The 22,557-nt window shown below is 48.8% G+C and overlaps 1 protein-coding gene across 2 annotated transcripts in view; it reads right to left on the reverse strand.

Moving 5' to 3' along the window:
• Nucleotides 1–422: 422 nt before the first annotated feature.
• MTCL1 (microtubule crosslinking factor 1) overlaps nt 423–22,557 on the reverse strand; it is a 125,854-nt gene continuing 103,719 nt past the window's right edge. For both annotated transcript variants that reach the window (XM_022551340.3, XM_030764279.2), the window contains 5 exons: nt 18,233–18,487; nt 13,232–13,528; nt 11,260–11,291; nt 8,345–9,824; nt 423–3,304 (listed from right to left, as the gene is read on the reverse strand). In XM_022551340.3, coding sequence (XP_022407048.2) covers nt 3,107–3,304; nt 8,345–9,824; nt 11,260–11,291; nt 13,232–13,528; nt 18,233–18,487 — 2,262 coding nt within the window. In that variant the 3' untranslated portion in view covers nt 423–3,106. The remainder of the gene's footprint in view (nt 3,305–8,344; nt 9,825–11,259; nt 11,292–13,231; nt 13,529–18,232; nt 18,488–22,557) is intronic.

The raw sequence follows: 22,557 nt of genomic DNA on the forward strand, positions 1-22,557 counted from the left end.
GCTCTTACCTACTTAGTGCCTCGCCGTCCATTTGGACAGGAGCATAGCAAGTGATTTCATCCTCTGGTCTTGCCTTTGCAAAAGTTGGAATGGTTCCACGGTAAATGGACTCAGGAATACAAATGCCTAACAATTAGAGAACTGGATGGTTGGAGAAGTTCCAAAGTGCTTTCAAGGCACTGGTGCCACTAACGTGGCTTTGTCCCTGCAGGTTCTGCCTCCAGCAGTGACCACACCCCTGCCCTGCTTAGAGGTCCCATCACCACCTCCCCACACCTCTGCCCCTTCTCTTCCCCCACCTGACAACCCCTCCTGCCTTCACAGTTAAATCCTGCTCTTCCTCCCAAGCCCAGCTCAAGCACCACTTGGATTTACACCATGCCATTTCTGCATTTGTGCCTGGGATTCATCTCCTCCAGCCAGAGAGCAAGTTCCGTGACGACCAGAACCTCTCCTTGTAATTCCGGGGTGCCCCACCATCACATTCAGCCTTCCCTGCCTTCTAGGCACCCTTTCCCCTCTATCCTAACCACTCCGGTGGTTTTCCTTTGCTGGGCCATTCTGGCAGTGACAGGCTCAGAGGGAGATGAGTGAATTAAGGCAGAACCATGAGATTCTTCAGTCCTGGGGCTTTTGTTGGTGCTCCTGGTAAGAGATCCTCTTTCTCTCGGAGTTGCTGAACTAGTAAGAGCTTCTGGGAACAAGGGTTGCCAACTTTTAGGACGCTTGTCTGAGAATAAAGCGACACAGAGCAGAGCTGGGAGACAGGGCATGTCCTGATGGAACGATGAGAGTCCTGGATTGCAGCTGTGCTAGATGCTGGCACTTTTCCAGTTATGAGCACCAACAGCTTGCCTGCTTGCTTCCGACGGGAAGAGTGTTGTTGCATCTCCCAGCACTTACTGTGGGCAGAGGCTGGGCCTGAAAGAAATCCTTGTCAACAGCTGCGTCTAGGGGGTGAAGTAGAATATTTCCTTTTTTGCGTTAAAAATTATTACTGTGGTAAAATATACACAGCACTCACCATTTTAATCATGTTTAAGCGTAGAGCTCAGTGGCATTAAGTACATACATGCTGTGCAGCCGTCCCCATCATCCATTTCCAAGCTTTCTCACCTTCCCAAACTGGAACTCTGCACCCGTTAAGCACGGTCTTTGTTCTTTCCTCTCGCTAACTCCTGCTAACCATTATTTTACTTTTGTATCTGGAATTTGACTACTCTAGGTAGCTCAGATAAGTGGAATCATGCAGTATTTGAGGCTGGTTTCTATCCCGTAGCATAGTGTCCTCCCAGTTCATCCACACTGTAGCAGGTGCCAGAATCTCCTTCCTGAGGCTGAGGAGTATTCCAGTGTATGGACGAACCACATGTTGTTTATCTGTCATCCATCGATGGACACTTGTATTGTTTCCACTTTTTGGCTACTGTGAATACAGCTGCTGTGAACATGGGTGAACAAATATCTGTCCAAGTCCCAGCTTTCAGTTCCCCTGGGCCTACACCCAAAAGTGGAATTACTGGATCATATGGTAACTGTTTAACCTTTTAAGGAACTGTCAGGCTGTTTTCCTGCAGCAGCTACAGCAGGCTCCAATGTCCAACAGTACTTTGTGTTTATAAAAAAAATATTTAGTTTAATGGTAATGGAACTGTGGTAATACTGGGAAAATAACTTATACCATAGCGGGTTTGTTACTGAAAGATTACAGCTAGAAGCTTCAGCCTGAAATAGTTCTTGTTTTCTTCATCAGCACCACTTCTTCGTAAACTCCTACTTACCAAACACTGGCAGCTTGGGCTGCATCTCAGTCCAGGGATGGAAACGGCCTCTCCCACCTTCCAAGGAGTGGAGAGGGTGGGCACATTCTGACTGTGGATAACTGTTTTCCTCACACCCCCTCGCCCACCCATTTCGGCTTTTCTTTTTTAGCAAAAATGTAGTCGCCTGTTTATTCCAGGATGCCCTTGCAGAGAAACTGCAAGGCCGTTGTGCACTCACAGTGCATCCCAGTCAGATACGTGAGTGGCTGTATGACCCCCCCCCCACCTCACCCCCTCCAATGGGAAACTTTTGCGTGAGTAGTCAGGAAAAGGTGGAGGGTGTGTGAGACACAAGGTCTGGGACAGGCGCCGTCTTGTAAAGGCTTTATTTCTTCTTCATCATCATCTCATACAGACTCCGAGGCACAACCCTCTCTCTTTCCATTTGGTATCCTCAGGACTCTTTGTAGTTGTTTTTCCTTAAACAAGGAAATTTGGAGTAAACACTGTATTGCCTGTTAATCTTTTAACAATAATTTTAAAATGCCATTGCTGTCGTATCATCAATGTGAGAAGACAACAACAGTACAGTACGAGGGGGTTCACACCGTATCACAGTGGGACAGAGGGCTCACACATAAGCGGGGCGAGACCACAGCAGCGGTATGTACATGCACCCCAGTGCTTCGAACCCAAAGACGTGCAGGTCGAGAATATGTGGATTATACAGCAGGTCTGGGCAACCCGGCTGAGGCCTCTCTACCTTTCCAGAATGCTGCCATCTATCCCCTCAAGGGTATAGGAGATCTGCCTTGTCTACTGGCTTCATGGTTTTTTCATTACAAAAAGTTCACTGAATCATACAGTCTGAAGCATTTCAAAAATTCTTAAAAAACAAGAACACTGACAAAATAAAATTAACTTAAAACACTCTAATTCAACGTGGAAATAAACCAAACCAAATGTTAACAGTGCAAATTTAACAGTGAGGCAGTCAGTATCGCGCGCGAGGGTGTTCAGAATCTCTTAAAAACTTTGTTTTTAAATTTATATCTTATTTACTTTTTTGTTTAATATACTTTCTGTAAAAAAGATGGAGACAAAAATAGTTTTCTGAGCTATGAAAAAAATTAAGTTCTTACAGGCACGTTTACTGTTTCATTCTAGAAACATCTCAGATTCACAGGTTGAACATTCAGCAGCTGTGTTATTTTAAAAAAAAAACAACATTCTTTGACCTTGGGAAAACCAGATCTCTCCTTTTGGGGTAGAGTTCGGTTGATGATGACGGTGTGGTTATGCAATTACAGTGAATTATTCCAGATAATCCATGCGAGCCTGCATCACAGGTGTGGCTTCTCCCCGGGGGGCGGCCCCTCGTCGCCGAGCTCCTCCAAGGAGGTCAGGTCTCTGGGTGACGGAGCTGGTGAGGCAGTGGAGGAATGTGGGGCCCAACGGGACGGAGGGCGACGGTTTGCTGGTCTCTCGGGCCTGGAGAAGCAGGGTTCTAGGGATGGAGCTAGTGCAGAACAAGGGAGTTCCTTCAAAGCCGAGGAAGAGAAAGACAGGGTTACTCAGACGGACAGGTCCTCTGGGAGGTGATTTTCCCCCAAACAAACTTCTCAGGAGACTCAAGTGCAACAGACCAGGGTGTCTGCAACTTGTGAATGCTAAGTTATACATTGCTCACGGAGTATGAGTTAAAAAGGTAAGAATTCAACACGAATGACTAGTGACGACAGTAATGGGAGATAGCAAATTATGATGAAAACGTGGCATGAGACGGGTGTGTATACGAGGCGCCTTCGGAATTGGGCTGCAGCGAATGGAAGCGGGGGTCCTGAGTGGTCTGCCTAGTCCTAAGAGGCTGGCCATGAAGGGCTCTATGACTCCATCAGGCTGCACCAGCAACGGGGCTCACCTTCAAACCAACTCTGCTACCGTTTATTCCAGGTTGACTGGCACTGTGTTAAACTCCCACCACACGGAGATAATGCTGCAGGCAGAAACTTTCATTTAGGGGGTTTTATCTAATGACTCTTCCTGGCAGCAGCATTTAAAAAGTGGAGCCCGGGCTTCCCTTTTGGTGCAGTGGTTAAGAATGTGCCTGCCAATGCAGCGGACACGGGTTCGTGCCCTGGTCCGGGAAGATCCTACATGCCACAGAGCAACTAAGCCTGTGCGCCATAACTACTGAGCCTGTGCTCTGCAACAAGAGAAGCCACGACAATGAGGAGCCTGCGCACCACAAGGAAGACCCAACACAGCTAAAAATAAGAAACAAGCAAAAATTTATAAAATTTAAAAAAGTGGAGCCCAAGTGTGCTTGTGCTTCTATGCTACGGGCTCCTGCACCTTCTGAGGACCAATAACCCTGGGACCAATCACCTACAGTACGTCCTCTCAAGGCTGCTGCTCCTTTTTTGGTATTAGAGACTGTTGAGCTACTTGTCCTTACTCTGCACGCCAGGACAAAGGACACTGACTTGAGATCTGTGGGCACAGAGGTGTGGGCAGCTGTGACCTGAGGAAACGGTGAGTTCTTTCCACCCGGACACCCACACAACAAGAGGCTGAGGTGGGAAACCACTGTGATGCAGAACACAGAACAAGGACCTCAGAGCCACTCAGGAAGTTAAGTCGAGGGATATAAAGAGATGTGATGAGCAGAGCAGAATGAGGAGCATGTAGTCATCAGAGCGACAAAGAGCACAGGGAGAAGATGGAGGGATGGGGGAGTGGTCGCCGCCCAAGGGCAGCAGAAAAGGAGCATCGACACACACACGGTGACTCTACCATCCCTGGACCTGCTGGTGGCACTTCATGTGACTACAGGGAGGCCTCCTCAGCAAAGCACTTACACTAATGGAAACCACGGCAGCCAGAGCTACCTCGCCTGTGAAAACACGTCAGCACTGAAACAGCCAAAATTAAAGGAAACGTCCTCACCTTAGCCCAGGGCACGAGGGACGGTGGCTCAAGAGACGTGTGGTTGGTGCTGCGTATGTAAGTGTGTTGGTTTGTAACAGGTGTTGTCTAGCCGTGTGTGGAGGTTGCCGGCATATGACTTTTGGACACCACTGTGCAAGCTGATGCTGAGTGACAAGGGTTTTCTGTTAATTTGTGCCACCTCGTCACTAGCGTCTCTGCACGGAAGAAATGCTGTGTGACCATGAGTTCAAGGGGACAAAGTTCTCTTTAGCATCACAGCAGCACATCTAAGCAAGCAATGCTGTTTTTTCCCCAGCACCTCTTCTGGAAATGGCCTCTGGAGCCATTCTTTGTCATTTTTCGTGGGTCATGTGCTTAGTCTTTGAGAGCCAGTTGTATTTAAGGCCAGTGGATAAGGGGGTGGGTGACTATATCCTTGATCAGAAACAAGGTTGGTATTTTCTCACAAGCTTTGATTCAGGCTCTGAAGGTGATTCTGCAGTTTTGGAGCAGGGACGATTGTGTTGTTTAGTCAGTTAACACAAATCTATTGAGCACTTACTACGACCCCTATGGTGACCCCTGGGAAGGACAAGATACATTTGTATTTATTCCCTCTGGTGTGGTTTTTGAAAAGAAAGAGAAAAGCCTTATGCGTAATGGTCACACCTTATTATAGCACATGGCAGTGCACAGCCACCGAAATGTCAGTGAGCAGGCAGGCCTACGGGGAACACGCTCAGCTCAGAGACCCTGCAGGCTGGACAGTTCCCTCGCTGGCCAATGTCCTTTTACCCCTTCGGGAGCATACTGGCTGCAGACTGCACAGGAGAGGGGAGATCTCAATAGGATCTCTACTGAGCAGTCAGTACCCCGGGGGGCAAGTGGTCCCGTCTGGGCCTGCCATTGATCCCTGCAGGTGGACCCTGGGCCCGCCCTGAGCTGCATGACCACCTCTCCAGACAGTGTGGAAAGAAGGAAGAAAGCACTTACGGCGTGAGGCAGGCAGGGCTAGAGTCCCCAGGGGGCAGTTAGTAAGACAGTTTGGTTCTGGACAGAACAGACAGACAAAGAAGAGAAAAAGCAAGTAGGTTTGAAAGTACTTTTTAAAAAAGAACAACAGTAAAGGTTTAAAGTCAACAGGCCTGGTGGCAGCCATCTGGAGAAGCGGGCACACAGGCCGGCCCCCGCCTGGCCGGAGCAGGAGGGGCCCTCACGACAGAACAGCTACAGACCTCTCCCTTCCGCTGGCTATTCTTCTCTTCTCCCTGAGCTGCCCCTTGGCATTTAACATTTCCAACACCCTACGACTGCTGTTTTTGAAACAGAGCCCATTAAACAGCCAGATTGTTTCAGTCACAATGACCAAATGACTGCAGCTCAGACTAAAACTTGCCCTTCGAATTTTCCACTGAGACATTTCCAGATTATCCTCTCTCTCCACACCAGACCTGCTCACAGCTTCTAGAGAGAAAGAATGCACCATTGTGCATTGGTGCTATGTCTTCAAGAGAAACAGAGGAATAAGTAGCTCATGGGGTTAGAGGGAGGGGAGAAAGGGAGTTTCCTACTGTGCCCGTTCCTGGCTAGGGATGACTCCATCATCACCCACGTTTAGCTGTCCCATTGAGCACTCCGGGAAAGATTCTCCCACATGGGCTCAGAGGAGGGTGGGAAATCTGAATTCATTCTGATTTTGAAATGAAAAAAACTACCAGAAGTCTAGGGAGGGATGGGAAGGGGTCTTGGGGTCTCCAATGGGCCTAATATAGTAAGTCAGTTCAGGTGAGGAATAATTCCACTGGAGTCCAGAATAAGCCAAATTCCAACAGCAAAGGAAAAAGAGCCCATGACATTTAAACACTGCCCGTGAGAGCTCCATGCCAGTTCTGAACCCCTGACACCGTGGCTGGTCCCCCTTTAAATCAGCCATCACCCCTTTTGGTAGTAAACACACCGAGAAGAAAATCTAAACAGACACTTCACAGAGGACCAAAGGGGGGCACAGCTTTATATGGATAAAGCCATTTTCATGCCTTGGTTTAATGACTCAACCCCAGCACTATTTCCTTTCTAGTCTCATAGATTGCCTGCCTGCAGCATTCATTCATGACTCAGAATGTCTCTAATATAAATGGACACCACAGACAAGCTAGTTAATGCTCGGGACAACGCTCTCATTCCAAGAAGGGGTGGCACTCACCTGGCTGGGCCCTCTGCAGCAGCAAACCACGTACCTGAGGGGCCTGAGGGACGGGGTGACAGAGCCCGCAGAAGACACCATTGTTACTTGAGGGCCCAGCCTCCTTCTCAGAGCACACAGCTTTATCACAAAGATGTGTACCTCTGGCAGGCGTAGGCCACAGACTGTCAATATTATTAGGTTGAGCCATATGGTGTTGCCATTTCTGTAGGTCATTGGCAATTTCACATGGTTTAATCTACTTCAGGTTTAAACTCTATATTTTGAGTTAAATGCCTCTTGTTGGGTTATACTGGGAAGCTGAGCATTCCTTTTCCCACTGTGGGTGGATCAGGTGACACAGGAAATACACCTCCTCCTCTCCTCACCTGTGCATCTGGGGCTGCAGAGCCTTGGGAGGGAGCCTGTATGTGTCTTTCTCTAACCTTCACCATCTGCTGTCTGCCCAGCCTGGAGAATGCCTACCAGTGTCTGGATTCCACTGCTGTGGAGGTTTTGCATCTGGGTTCCTGGTGGGCCAGGCCTCACCCCCAGGTCTACACATAAGGGTGGCTGACCAAGGGCTGGGAAACCTCCTCTGGCACTGCGTGAACGATAAGGCCAACATCACCACCGTTTTCACCCCCGGCATCATCATGGGGCTTTGTTTTATTTCGCTCATCCTTGCCGTGGTCCAGTTATACCACATGTGGGTATGAACAGGGCAGAATTCAAGATCGACTGATTTGCAGATAACCTTAAGGGGGGAGGGATACAATAATAATCACATAATAATATGTGACAAATGGATAATAAGCGTGGTCACAGGTAACATAATAATAGGTGATGTTTAAGGGGATAAGGATAATAATCGCGTTGTATGAAGGCAGGATTTTGACCCTATCCATTCGTCTCACCTGGTCTTACTGCTAAGAAGAACGCACGCATACAGAGAGGGTAATGGGATTTGTGAGACGTGAACCTGCTGTCTGCACTGAAGCCAGCGCTGGGATCCAGACACCCTTCCTGTAGGTCCTGACGAGAGGTCTTCTATGTCCACCCTGTCAAAACCCTCTCTCTTCATCTCACACACACAGCTGGAGCAGAAAGCCTGACGTTGCCCACACACGCTCCCAGGACACAAACTCATACAGAAGGAGGGGAAATGTGAACCCAAATGAAAAGCCCTGATAAACAGACAAGCATGGATCGCTGAGGCCACAGTGGAGGACCTGAGTCAATCCCTGAGCTACTTAGGAAAACCATCTCATGGTCCTCAGAGGATCACTGACGGCAATAAAACCAAGTTCTCTTTTAAGAAGCAGCTCAGGGTTTGCGTTCCTGCTTGTTCCATCCTCCCCTGAACCTCCTGAACTCACATAACCTGGTACAACCCCAGGGTCAGCTGTGCTGACACTGAAAAGGACGAGCCGCAGGGGGAGGGGGTGGGATACTCAGCCTCCTTTACCTCGATGGACCCTGGCTCGGCTCTGACCGTCATTTCTCCCACGGGGCCGTTGCTGCTGAGACTGGGGGTGCCGTGGGCGGCCTGCCTCTGCTCCTCCTTTAAGGCGTGTTCCAACAGCTTCCGGTGGAGGATCCGGGCGACGTTCTCGGTGAGCGTGTAGCCAGGGGGAGCAGACAGGTCCTGCCTCGCAGGCGTGCCCTCTCCCCCTTCCTCCCTGCACGTCTCGGAGCCACCCCCGACCGGGCTGGGCGACCGGCCTCGGGAGCTGGGGCTCGTGTCCGGGCCCAGCTCCGGCGGGGGCTCTGCCGAACGAGACCGACTGGCGGCCCGCACCCCCTTCTGGAAGGGGTCCTGCACCATAGGGCTGTGGTCAATGATGCTGAAGAGGCTGGAGAGGCCGTCGTTGATGGCGGTGTGCACGGGGCTCTCCCGAGTGGTGGTAGAACGGGCCCAGGCTGACTCGCCGCAGCCCTTCGGGGCCAGCCCCGGGGAGGTCCTGCTGCTTGGCTGGTCCACTCTGGGGAGCGACTTCCTCTGCAGCTTGGGAGACCCGTACTTGGGGGAGCAGCATGTGCGTTCAAACTTGGCCTGCACCTTCTCGATGGCGGGGGCCACCTGCCTGTTCCTGAGGCCACGGGAGGGAGAGGACATGGGCGTGGTGCCACCCCCTGCCTTGGGTGTGAGACACTTGTGGGGGCTGCTGGTGACGGCGCTGCCCCGCAGGGCTTCGGTCTGCAGGCCGATGCTGATGGTCTGGATGGTCTGCGTCCCTGTTGTCCGGGACCCATTGGTCTGGCAGGCCGTGTCCTTGACCGGAGGTTCCCTGGGGCTGGAGCAGACAGCGCTGACAGAGAAGGCCACCTCCTTCATGTCATCACTCAGGTTCTTGGACATCTCCAGGCTGTGCAGCGGGGAGGAGAAACCGAGGGTGCTGTCGAGGGGCCAGAGCCCACCCTCCGTGTAGTCTCGGGTGTGCTTGGAGGGGGCACAGGGCCACCTAAGAATGTGTTCAGAACAGCCCCCCTTGGTGTCCCCCGGGCCCCCTCGGGCCCTGCCCTCACCGCCTGCCACCACGGTGCCATCCAGCCTCCGCACGGCGGGCGGGCTGTGCAGCATCCTCACCCCGGCCTGCTCGGCGCAGACAAGGTTCCGCGGGAGCTGCTTCTGGCAGTGCTCCGGGCTGGTCACGGTGTCCGTGGTCAGGGTGATGCTCGTGGTGAGGTACCAGGAGGAGTCGGAGAAAGGGTCGGTGCTGGCCTCGGGCCTCGCCCGACCCGCCTCGGTCCTGTCCGCCCAGGGGTCTGGGGGCCTATCATCCCAGCTCTTGCTGTTGAACTCCTCGATGTACTTGAGGTCATCTGGGGAGAGGGGTGGGGTGATGTCCTCCTTGCTGCTGGTGGCGGGCAGGCCCTTCTCTGGCAGGAAGGGAGAGCCATCCATCAGGCGCTGGAACTCAGACATGGATGAGACGGACACGGCCCTGGGGGAGGGGAGAGGAGAGGCATTAGCTGCCACCGGCTAGGGAGCCACGGCCCTGGAACCCCCGACCCAGCACAGCCTGTGTCCTGCCCACATGCACAGTGCCTGTGTCTCCACCTGAAGGATCAGGACACGTTCCAGCTGCCTGATGTTTTCCACTCTTGGGCTGACCCTCTGGTGTCCAACAGGCTTTTATGGCTCTGGAATTGCTGCAGGAGCCTTGTATTGGTCAGAATTTACTACAGCCGACCCTCAAAACCGTGGGAGAGGTGGGGCTCCAGGGCAGTCAGAGCTAAGCTCTAACCCTGCTCTGCAATATTCTAGTTCAGTGCATGGATGCTCCACAGGAAGACGGGGAGCCTGGCTGTGGCCTGGCCTCTCCACGTACTTGATGGGCACCTTCAGTGTCGAAGCTGCGGGAGCTTCCCGAGTTCCCGGCATTAGAGCAGGCGCGCATCCCACAGACATGAACACACCACAGTACCAATCCAAACGAGAAACTGCAGCGGCGGGGAGGGAGAGATGCCACCACAAAGCAACTGTGACCTGAAGCCTTCTCCGCCCGTGGGCCTCATCCTCTGTTGGCTTAAAGCACTAACAGTCTCCCAAGCCCAACAGAAGATGTGGAGGAGAGGAGGGGCAGTGGAAGGTGTGATCAGGCTGGCGAATGGTTTCAGCACCATTTCAAACAGAAATCCCCTCTGGCCCTGCCCAGACCCACCCACAGGCTCAGTCCTCCCCTTCCCTCTCTACTCAATTTAAACAAATTTGCTTATATGTGCCTTTCCAGACATGTCCCGCCATACATATATGGGTTACTAGAATCAAACTAAATTAGAAGAAAGGGTTTCCATGGACTTTTGAAAAACCATTTAACACAATCATGTCCTTATATACACAACTCTAATCACACAGCTCTTACTGTGACACTGACACACACATGAACGCAGCATAGCACTGGCCTTTTTGTTGCTAATAATTTAAAATGCCGTATTTATGAAATTAATAATAAAGCAACTACTTATCCAGAAGTTTTACTCTGCGTCATTTTTGAAGAGTGTCACAGCACACTGCAGTGACAAGACAGAATTTTAAGACCAGGAGTTTTTTTTAAATTTTTCGTTGCATTGGGTCGTTGTTGCTGCGTGCGGGCTTTTCTCTAGTTGCAGTGAGCAGGGGCTTCTCATTGCAGTGGCTTCTCTTGTTGCAGAGCACGGGCTCAGTAGTTGTGGCTCGAGGGCTCTAGAGCACAGGCTCAGTAGTTGTGGCGCACAGGCTTAGTTGCTCCACGGCATGTGGGATCTTCCCGGACCAGGGCTCGAACCCGTGTCCCCTGCATTGGCAGGCAGATTCCTAACCACTGTGCCACCAGGGAAGCCCAAGACCAGGAGGTTTTTACTGCAGTAGTCTACTATCATTTCATCAATCTTACTTACCTTTGAAGATTTCCCTTGTGATTTTCTTCTTCCTATAAAGAAGAAGGAAGTTTATCTGAATTGGTTAACACTGGCTGCCTGGGGGCCCTCAGGGTGCTAAGTGATTTGTTTTTCTCTTAGGACAATACCATTTAAAACGTACATGGGAGCCAAGTTTGGGCCAAGAGTGCCTCTGCCTCTCAGCCCTTTGAAGTACAATAATGACACCAGAATCCAGGGGTGATGAGGGGTTAGAGCCTCTGAGTCCAGGGAGGGCCCACGTGAATGAGAAAAAGTGTCTATAAACATTGTCACAAAGTGGCTCTCCTGTGCTCCTCAAAGGGCATCACTAAGCACGTGAGCTTCAAAGCTGCCTCGTTAATGACTGAATGTATGTGTGTGTGTGAGTGTGTGTGTGTGTGTGTGTAGAGAGAGAGAGAGAGAGAGAGAGAGAGAGAGAGGGAGAGGGAGAGGGAGGGAGGGGGAGAGAGAGAGAGAGAACAAACGCATGCAAGAGAGGAGAGGGAGAACGGGGAGGAGGAGGAGATGGAGGAGAAGAAGGAAGGGAGGACAAGGGTGAGAGCAAGTTAGGGGAGAGACGTCTCTTGGCCTCAGCCTGTCTATAGAAGTCGGTGTGAGAGGTATAGACTACTACATATAAGATAAATAAGCTACAAGGATGTATTGTACAGCACAGGGAATACTGCCAATATTTTATAATAACTAAAGGGAGCATAACCTTTAAAAATTGTGAATCACTGTTGTACACCTGCAACTTACATTGCACACCAACTGTACTGCAATAAAAAATGCAAAAAAAGTCGGTGTGACATCCTTAGAGGGCTCTTTGTTTTAAATATCGCCCTTGGGAATCAGGGAAGGTACAGTGACCTCTGCTAAAGAAGAGAACATGCACACACGGTCCTCCTGAGGACACCCCCGTGCGGACCAGTCCTGAGGGAGCGAGGTCCAATGAGCCTTGGAGGTATTGCGACTGAGTCCTGGCACAGTAAACCACCTGAGCATCCCCCAGGGAGCCCTCCCGTGGGATCTGGCCACTGCTTTGAAGATGGCATAGGAGACGATGCCACTAGATCCCCGGGGTGGCATGCTGGCGCTGTCACCGCTGCTGGGTACAGGTGCTGAGGAGAAGGCACTTGACCTCGCCGACCTGTGACTGAGGGTGATCCCCCACTTCAACATCCCTGCCTGACGGGCACCCCGTCTGCTGAGCGTGTCAAATGACAGGTGCAGCCACTGTGAGATTGGCTCACAGGTATGCTTCCTAAAATCAATCTTTAAATCCCAGTTTTTCAGTTTTTAGAAAGTCATAACCAAAAAAACCCAATGCTGTGCCGTGGAGATTTCTGCACAGAGCTAAGCTCTTCTATTTGCTGATCTAAGTTACATAGGTTTCTAGTGTTGGATTTTTTTCCCTTTGCACAGATAAGGTATTTATTGTATGTCACTGGTTAGTGACATTTGTTACTTTCTTTAAAGCAATTTTTTTCCCTGTTATTAATGTTTTCTGGAATCAGAAGGCCGTACTATAATTTTAAGAAAACTTGCGGCTCTACACTTCCCAGGATGATCTATTGGGTTTGCCAGAAAGTTCGTTTGGTTAATGAATACGTCGTTAAATAAAGTTCTTGCTGGAAATGAAAAATGTCTTTTATTTTTACTTAAAACTGATCGAGCTTTTTGGTCAACCCAATATTTCCTCTTGTGTTTCACTGGACACTCCCGTTCCTGAGACTCCCATTCACACAGGACCCAAGCCCTGAATTTCTGAACCTGAGACAAGCAGCTAAGTGAAGCAGGGAGCCTGGGGTCAGGACCACCAAGCAAAGCTCCTGCATCATGAAGGGTTTGTTTTTACTGACCCCAGAGGCTGTGATATGCAAAACCAGGGGCCTGCCAGCCACTCGGCCGCCTTCCCAAGCCCCTGCCCTCGGTCCTGCCGCAGGTAACTAGACCCCAAACCCAGGCTGACCTCGGGGAAGCAGTTCCTGAACTCCCTCTCGGGCTTGCGGTCTGGAGGCTCCTCTGGCTCGTCGTCCAAGGACAGGGCATCCAGGTAGAGGTTCTCCCGGGCCGAGCACCTGTCCGATTCCTTCAGCTTGGACAGCGGCTGGTCCTCAAACGTGCTGGAGTCAGTGTCCATGCAGGGCCACGTCCCCGTGGGGTGGGGTGCCCAGGGGCTCCCCGTGTGGGCACAGGGGTGGACATCGCCTTCCTTTTGATCACAGAGGAAACTGCCACCTCTCCGGGGACTGTTTACTTTCTGCAACTTGAGGGTTTTAAAAATGAAAACAATCAGCCTCATTTTTCTGTCTGTTGCTCCCTAAGGTCGTGGTTTCTCCACAATTTGGAATTAACATATGGTCTCTCTGAAAGATGGTGAGAAGTCTACGTTCTTAAAGTTCTGACCTTAATTTCAAAAATAACACATCACAAATGCTTTTTGAAAAGAAAAATCACAATTTTATATGGACTAGAAAAATCTGCATCAACCACACGCAAGCCAGCTCCTTCTGATGAGAATATGTTATTGTATATAACTTTGAGTACTGTGCTCACAGGAAATTATACATGTATTTTTTTAATCTAACATTACCAAACAACACATTTAGAACTCGCTTTTGGTAATTACCTTCAGAACGTAAGGCACACTCAGTGGAAAGCCATCAGTGATAGCAAACTTCTGAGGGTGAATCTGATTTTCCTAACTAGCAGAGTTTCTAAATAACAACAGAGCGTGGTCTCCAAACTACTTGAAATGGGTCCTACATAAATCCCGAGTGATCACCTGGGTTATAACCACTGGGTGTGGAAAACATCTGACACTTTGCTTGAGAGGATTAAAATTTAGCTACAGAGGAAATTAAAGATCTGGTATGACTAGAAAAAGAAACAAAAACATGAGCCACATAGTTTGGAGTCATACTTTTCTCTGACTTGGTAAATGCAAGCAGCAGCAGTGGGGAAACCTCAGGAGACCTGCAACCAGTGTGTGTGGCTGGTCATCTCAGCTCAGTGTCCCCACCTGTAAGAGGGGTGCCCCTCTCTCTGGGGCTGTGGGAGGGCTGCAGGCCGGGCCCGGCGTAAAGCTCACTGTTCGTCAGAGCGGGACCACCACCGACCCCCCTTGAGGCCTGCGTGATTCCTCAGGCCTGGGGGCACTGATAAACGAATGCCTCATGTCCTCACAGCAGGGGGCCCTTCAGGAGGAGCCGCGTGGAACCACAGGGACAGGCAGGGACACGCGTGCCTGCAGTGCCCTCTCCATGGAGGAGCCCTGAGGGGCTGCCCTGGACCCTCCCGAGCTCCCCTCCAAAACAGGCAGAAAGCACCTTTGACAGGTCGGCTCACACACTCCACCGCCCTGGCTGCTCTTTGGACTTGAACTCAAGGACGGGGGCAGCAGAAGTGGTGCTGAGACGGTGCCCGGAGGCTTTGACCCTCCCTTGGAAGCACATTTATTTACCCTTTAACAAGGCATCTTTCACAAACAACACCTCCTGTCCTAACTCAAGCCTTCATCAGCAAGCTGGATAAGTGTGGCCTGTGTGTCATAGGGAACAAAGCCATGAGGAGTCATGGGGACTTGTACTCATTTCTAGCAATTTGAGGTGGTGGAACCAGTCTCAGAGTGTTATCTTCATTTTAGGAGAAAGATGGCAATTCAAGCAGCTACAGCTTAAATGTTAGAGTTTGAGGCAGAATCCCAGTTGAATTAGGGAACAAGCAAGTCACCGGGGGTTTCAGCTCAGCCCCCTCTGCTCTCTACCCCCTCCCCAGTGACATAGCTCTCAAAGATGCTAAATGCTTTCTTTTTTAAAAAAATGAAAAGGAAAGGTTTTTATTATGTTCATCTAATGCATGTCAGTGTAATTTAGTTTCAACATATGATCATCTCCAAGCTATTTCGGGCACAGAATTAAAATGCAAGAATCACATTTGAAGCTGTAAATGTGCACGGAGGGTGTGTGTGAAGAGCGGGGAGAATGACTACAGGGGAGAGCTATGATCCAGCACATTCTCACTCAGCAAAGTGGGGTTTCAAAAATAAACCTGGGCAGCCAGGAGCAATGTGCACTAAAGCTGCAAGTGTTAGTTAGGTTCCCTAAAAATGAGCTGGAGTGGTTTCAGCTGCCAGGATGCCTCTGCAGTGCTGTCATAGAATAAGTGGTCCCTACAAGGATAGGGTTTCCTAGGAGAGTCATTTCAAACCAGGCATCAGCACCTACTGTACTTAGAGTCCTGCAGTAGAACAACTTATATAACTTATTTGCCTTGCAAACACCAAATTTACAAGGTTTGCAGGCAACAGTAAACCCTTGAGAATGTCACTTTACCTGAATTGGTCACAAGAAAAAAGGTTACTTTGTACACAGGTTTTAAAAGAACAGCCTTTCATGCTGCAGAGGTAACTGATTTAAGGAAGTCACTGGAAGAAGAATGACATGGGAGCTTTCATTTAGTCCTTTACCACAGCCAACTCCGCAGGCCTCTGCAGGCTAACAGACTGAACAGTTCGGAGGAGAAAGCAGTGTAACTCCAGGAAAGTTAACTCTCACCCATCAGATCTGGGTTGAGACAGATGCTGATAAGAGAGATGGTGTGTGTTACATGACCTTAACCACATTCCCACAGTCATTCGTCATGTCAGATGCCTCACATGGCACAGAAATCATGTAGGAATTCAACACCACCGGGCAAGTACGGAGCAAGTGTTCTCAAAGTGGAAAATGGATTTAGTGTTACTTCTTTCACCATCTGTATTAGGTCGTCACAGACAAGGTTACACGGCCCACCACATAGATATCGAGGGGCATACGTTATGAAGAATGTTTGTCTACGTGTCTTGTTGTAGATGTAGATGTCTGCACATCTACGGAATGTGCAGCTAAAAGTTAAATGAATAAACAACTCAATAACTGATTAAAAAAAAGTCATACACTACACTTCAGCCAATTTCCTCTTTTACAGAGAATACCTATAACTGCTTTTCCTCATTTTCAGGATTGGGTACTGTGATTTTTTAAATGTCAAATATTTGGGGGGGGGAAGGCTGGATTTATTTTTGAAAGCCACAATTGCATATCTGAAGCATCAACAAACCCTCTTCTGAAAACAGCAATGAAATCATTGTACAAAGCCTGCGGGATCCACCACACAGATTTCAGGAACAGATGAATGAACGCCCCAGAACCCACGTGTCTTGAGTCCATTTTGCTCAAAGATGTTAACCTTGATGACTGAGGTTCTGAGGCTGTCATCGTGGTAGGGCCATGGCAGTAGTGACAGTCTGGAAATGGAGTTCAGCCCCTGCCCACTCATCTTTCCAAAGATAGTCTTAAAATGGGGTGGCTGTTCATCCCTAGGGCATTAACTCTTCGAACATTAAATGTCACGGGATGTCTTACTAATTTTTCCTTTACTAGAAATTCCTCATTCCCCAAAGTAAAATGAAGCCCTTAAAGACTTGCTTAACTTACATCCAAGGTGTGACTTCCAAAATGAAGCCATGATGAGACCAACAAGCCTACAGCTCACGGGCAAAGGGGTGATGACGATGGCCTTACTGGGGTGCGGGAGGGACAGTGTGTACGGTCCTGGAGGGATGGCCAGGAGGGACCCTCCCTGATAACGAGGTACCTGGAGGAGCCAGGATACTGGTTAACGAACAATGGATGAATCCGTGACCACTTTGTAAGGGTATGTGCTGCATCTGCCCCTACGATTCCCACCCGACAGCTGATCCTCTGCATAGAGCACAGGCACACAGGGGATTTAAGACAGAAGATGCTTCTCAGGTGCCACATTTCTAGGCCAAACAGGAAGTGGCCAACTTTCCTTCGATAGAATTTGGGGAATTTTGAAATGAGCCATATCATCTACCAGTCTGGTGACTCAGCTGTGTGAGTAACCAAACCCAGGAAGGATGTCGGGCCTCTTTATCTGCAGTGCACTTCTGCTCAGAGGTTTCAGAGCCAAAGATTCCTGGTCCTTTTCAGTTCTCTCTCCCTCGCCCCCTCCCATCTCAGCAGTGAGCAGAAACGGACCTTTGCCACTGCACCTGCAGAACACAGGTCCCATGTCTAGGGATAATACAGCACATTTTCCAAAAGACAGCATGGATATTTATAATAGAATAATGAAGTTATTTTTCCTGCATTCAGTTTATTGATTAATACATTTCCTTGAGGCCTCCTGAATTTATTACAAGTGCGACAGGCTGAACTACAGTGCATGCTCTGTAAAAATCCAGCCAGGGTAGAATCCCAGTCCTTCATCAGTTTCATGTGAAAATTTAATTTGTGCACTGCTCAGGCAGGACTGCAGCTACACAAACTGTCCTAAGTCTGACGCAAGGCAGGGAGTGATTATCTCTAGAACAACAACTCCCCCTTTCCCACAGAACTCATCTACATTTTTCAATGTTTGTTTAGCTGAAGACGATGAACGATCAGTCACTTTCCCTGACTGTGTCCTGTCTAATCACAGCTCCACAAGATCCACAGCAGGTGCAAACAGCCTGACTTCCTACTGACTTCAGCAATTTCTTTACTAATGGACAACAGTTCCATTCAAGCTGGAGCAGTCACCATGACCACATCTTTAGTGGCAGACTTAAAAGCTAGTTTGCTTTTTGGTAGAAATCACTTCCTAAGGCCTGAAATAATCTCATCTTTCAAGTTTAGTCTTTAAACACCTTTAAAAAGTTACCCCCCAACCGTACACACACAGGGAAGTTACCCACAGACTTTGCGATGAAAAGGTCTGTGTCATGGGAGGGCTGAGCCTAGGTCTCCAACACCAGAACTCCTAGGATTTCTTCCTCTTCCTCTGGAAGCCCCTACATCAGCCTGAGGCAGCAGAGACCTCCGAGCTGTCTGATTTTCCCCTTCTGAGTGCTCTGATTTCCAGGTCAGGCGTCTCCGCCTCCTCCCCTGGGGCATCCTCACCTCCTCCCCTGGGGCATCCTCACCTGTTCGATTCTCCACAGGAGCTCCTTCTCCTGCCGCCCCCACTCCTGCCGCTCCCGGTCCAGGCGGTCGAGAAGCTCTACTTTCTCTCGGTTCCAGTTCTTCTCGCTGTGGTGGATCTGCCACCGCAGGTCCATGACCAGCCCATGACTGTCAGCCAGGAGCTTCTGCTGTGCCTCCCTCTCCTTTGTGAACACCCCTTTGCTGTCAGCAGAGGAGCCCAGGTCTCCCAAGCTTTTCTCAGTCTTCGCTTCCAGCTGTCAAGGAGAACAGACTTAGGAACTTAGTCCCTGACAGTCTCGCGTTAGTAGGTAAAGAAAATCTCAGCACGTTCATGTATTATCCCTGGAAACATGTTTAAACCAAGATCTGACCAATCTTATGGAGGAAGCACTTTTCATCTTTAAAGTCGTAATTAAAAACATCTGACATGGGAGAAAATGTGTAAACAGAGCAACTGACAAAGGATTAATCTCCAAAATATACAAGCAGCTAATGCAGCTCAATATCAAAAAAAACAAACAACCCAGTCCCAAAATGGGTAGAAGACCTAAATAGACATTTCTCCAAAGAAGATATACAGATTGCCAACAAACACGTGAAAGGATGCTCAACATCACTAATCATTGGAGAAATGCAAATCAAAACTACAGTGAGGTATCACCTCACACCAGTCAGAATGGCCATCATCAAAAAATCTACAAACAGTAAATGCTGGAATGGGTGTGGAGAAAAGGGAACCCTCATGTACTGTTGGTGGGAATGTAAATTGATACAGCCACTATGGAGAACAGTATGCAGGTTCCTTAAAAAACTAAAATTAGAACTATCACATGACCCAGCAATCCCACTACTGGGCATATACCCTGAGAAAACCGTAATTTAAAAAGAGGCGTGGGGGCTTCCCTGGTGGCGCAGTGGTTGAGAGTCTGCCTGCCGATGCAGGGGACACGGGTTCGTGCCCCGGTCCGGGAAGATCCCACATGCCGCGGAGCGGCTGGGCCCGTGAGCCATGGCCGCTGAGCCTGCGCGTCTGGAGCCTGTGCTCCGCAACAATGAGAGGCCACAACAATGAGAGGCCCGCGTACCGCCCCCCCCCCCAAAAAAAAGCGTGTACCACAATGTTCATTGCAGCACTATTTAGAATAGCCAGGACATGGAAGCAACCTAAGTGTCCATCGACAGATGAATGGATAAAGATGTGGCACATATATACAATGGAATATTAGCCATAAAAAGAAACGAAATTGAACTATTTGTAGTGAGGTGGATGGACCCAGAGTCTGTCATATATACAGAGTGAAGTTAAGTCAGAAAGAGAAAAACAAATACCGTATGCTAACACATATATATGGAATCTTAAAAAAAAAAAAAAAAAGTGGTTCTGATGAACATAGAGGCAGGACAGGAATAAAGATGCAGACGAAGAGAATGGACTTGAGGACACAGGGAGGGGGAAGGGTAAGCTGGGATGAAGTGAGAAAGTAGCATTGACATATATACACTACCAAACGCAAAATAGCTAGCTAGTGGGAAGCAGCTGCATAGCACAGGGATCTCCAGCTCAGTGCTTTCTGACCATCTAGAGGGGTGGGAGGGAGACACAAGAGGGAGGGGATATGGGGATATACGTATACATATAGCTGATTCACTCTGTTGTACAGCAGAAACAACATTGTAAAGCAATTATACTCCAATAAAGACGTTAAAAAAAAAAAATCTGACAGAGTCACACAGAAGGTGAAGCAGTGAATCCACCCAGCTTCCCAGAGTCTGCTTCTTACTCTCCCTTCCCAACTGTGAGTCACCACATCTCTTGCCTGTCCTGCTGTACAACTCATTGCAGGCAGGCACGTGTCTGCCCCTACATCCTTAGCCCCCATGTGGAACCTGGTGATGGGAGAGTGATGTAACCTGGCAGTCTATAATAACACCCAGGAGATTAAAGACCAAAAACTAACAAGCTGAAGAACTCCCATCTAGACATCACATGCAAACTGCTGAAAACCAAAGAGGAAACCTTGGAGGCAGACAGAGAAAAAAAATAAACCACAAATGGAGGTGCGCAGACGAGAATGACAGCAGACCTGTCCTCGGAAAGTATGTAAGTCGGGGGAAAATGGAGTGACATCTTGAAAGGGCTGGAGGGGGAAAATGTCAACCTCAACAGAATTCTATACTTAGCAACAGCATCTTTCAAAAATGATGGAAGAAAAATGCTTTTTCAACAAATGAAAACTTTAAAGCAGGCTTACATTTCAAGAAATGATAGAGGAAATTTTCAGGCACAAGGAATATGATATCAAGAAACACTTTGACCTGCACGAAAAATGAACACTGAAAATGACCTAAATAAATGCAAATATAACTCATTTCCTCCTGTTTTTAACTGCTTTAGAATACTACTGAGTGTCTGAAGTAAAAATAGTTGCATTGTATTTTGTATTTAGAGAATGTGTAGAAGTAAACTGACAACAGCACAGAGGACAGGAGGAGGGAATTGGGGGTGTACTGTTGTTGGTGAATGTGATAAATTTTAGTGAAAGATTCATGAACATAAAGATGTATCCTTTTGCCTATTCTAGTTCAGCAGATCCCCGAAGTCTACCCATGGACCCATGTTAATCCATTCAATTCTAATGGTTTCTAATCCATTCTCTACCTCAATACCAGAATTACTTCTTAAAAACGCAAGTCAAAATGTTTTACTCGCATGATAAAATCAGGATTAATGTTTCAGTTCTTTGGCTATTCTGCTTTCCACTCGTATGTGACAAGGTGCAGCTCCTCCGGTGTGCCATGCTCTTTTCTTCATGATGTCCCTTTTTTGTCCAAAAGACTGTTTCTCTCCTTTTCCATGTGCCCACTCCTGTTCATCCTCCGAGATTCATTCTAAGCAGGGCTTTCACAAACAACCCTTCCCTGAACCCTCAAGCCGAGGTGTGTGCCCTGCATGCCCCCCCCCATCCCTGAGAGCCTGTATACAGGCCTGGCGGGGCACTTGCCACACTAGTACTAACTGTGGCCCTTGTCTGGTCTCCCACTGCACTGAGAACCCTTTCAAGATCTGTCTTATTTGTTGGGGGATCCTGGCAGTTAGAGCAAGGTCTGACCTAGGAGTCAATTGAAGGAATGACAGATTTGGGAACTGACACAAGATGGCTTCCACTGAGAGAAAATACTTCACTTTCAGTAGAATTCAACTGTTTTGCATTTAAGTAGAAAAGGATAAAGATGAGTGAACTAGCATCAGCCCACATCCATCATTCCCCGGGCTCCAAATGTCTGAGAAACTGGCTCACATCAAAGATTATGCCTCCTCTTTTTAGCTACGCTTACATCTCTGAAAATATTTAGATTTTTCCACTATAAACATAGTTTTAAGTAAGTTTAAAGGCAGCTCATCAGAACGTCCTTACTCATTTCTCATCCACTGCCAGCTCTTCAGGCTGCGAACTAAGATAAACAGAAAATCTAGTAAGAACCTCCTACCCAGCAGTAGGCAGGAGTCATAACTGGGTTAGCAGCTGCATCCCTTGCCCAAGCCTGGCCTGGTGCTTTGGTCCAGCTATGCTTTGCTGCTTCGCCTGCAGAGGAGGCTATACCTGTGCTCCACCCAGGGATGTGAGCCGGACACTTCTGCTCCCTTGGACCAGGCAGCAGTGCCCGTGAACTTGTGGGTACCACGGGAGCTGTCTTCTTTTGACAGGACAGACCCTTTAATCTTTTATCAAGGCCATTTAGAAGATGTCTTCTTTCCAGGCAAGTGTTTTCTTTCATGACTGAGCCAATTCATATAAAGTTTTGATTACTTTATGGTTTGCCTCAAAACAGGGCCTAGAAAATAGATTATCAAAGACGTGCAGACCTTTCCTCCCTTATCGTGATCAAGGGGCTGGAAGAAACCTGGAGAAGCAATCTGAGCGAGCAGACCCTACATGGGAAGTGACACCGCTTTCAAAGACTTCCAGGGAGAAAGCACTTAGAAAACAGCGTTCCTGGCTCAGCCTGATCTTAACGACCAGGGCTGGGGTCTCAAATCTCCGAGAGGCTCTGCTCTCTTGTGGGCGGTGGAGGCAGTAACCTGCTCTCAGCTCCAGTTGCACTAAAGCCTCTGTGATCTGAGACGACACGCTTCCTCTGGGCCTCGGGCTCCTTCCATGTAAATAAGGACACCGAAATTGATCAGACTTCCAGGGCTGTAGCGGGAGGTAGGTCTACAAGCTCTTTCTGGTATTGGGAGAAATCTAACGGAAAGCATTCATTTCCTTTTTTCAGAGGTAACTAAACCACAATCTCCTTTTTCTTTGCCCCTGTCTGAATTCTG

This window comes from Delphinapterus leucas, chromosome 14, assembly GCF_059928025.1.
Source record: "Delphinapterus leucas isolate spDelLeu-1000000601 "Yukka" chromosome 14, BTC_Dleu_Yukka2, whole genome shotgun sequence".
In the NCBI taxonomy this organism is placed as follows: domain Eukaryota; kingdom Metazoa; phylum Chordata; class Mammalia; order Artiodactyla; family Monodontidae; genus Delphinapterus; species Delphinapterus leucas.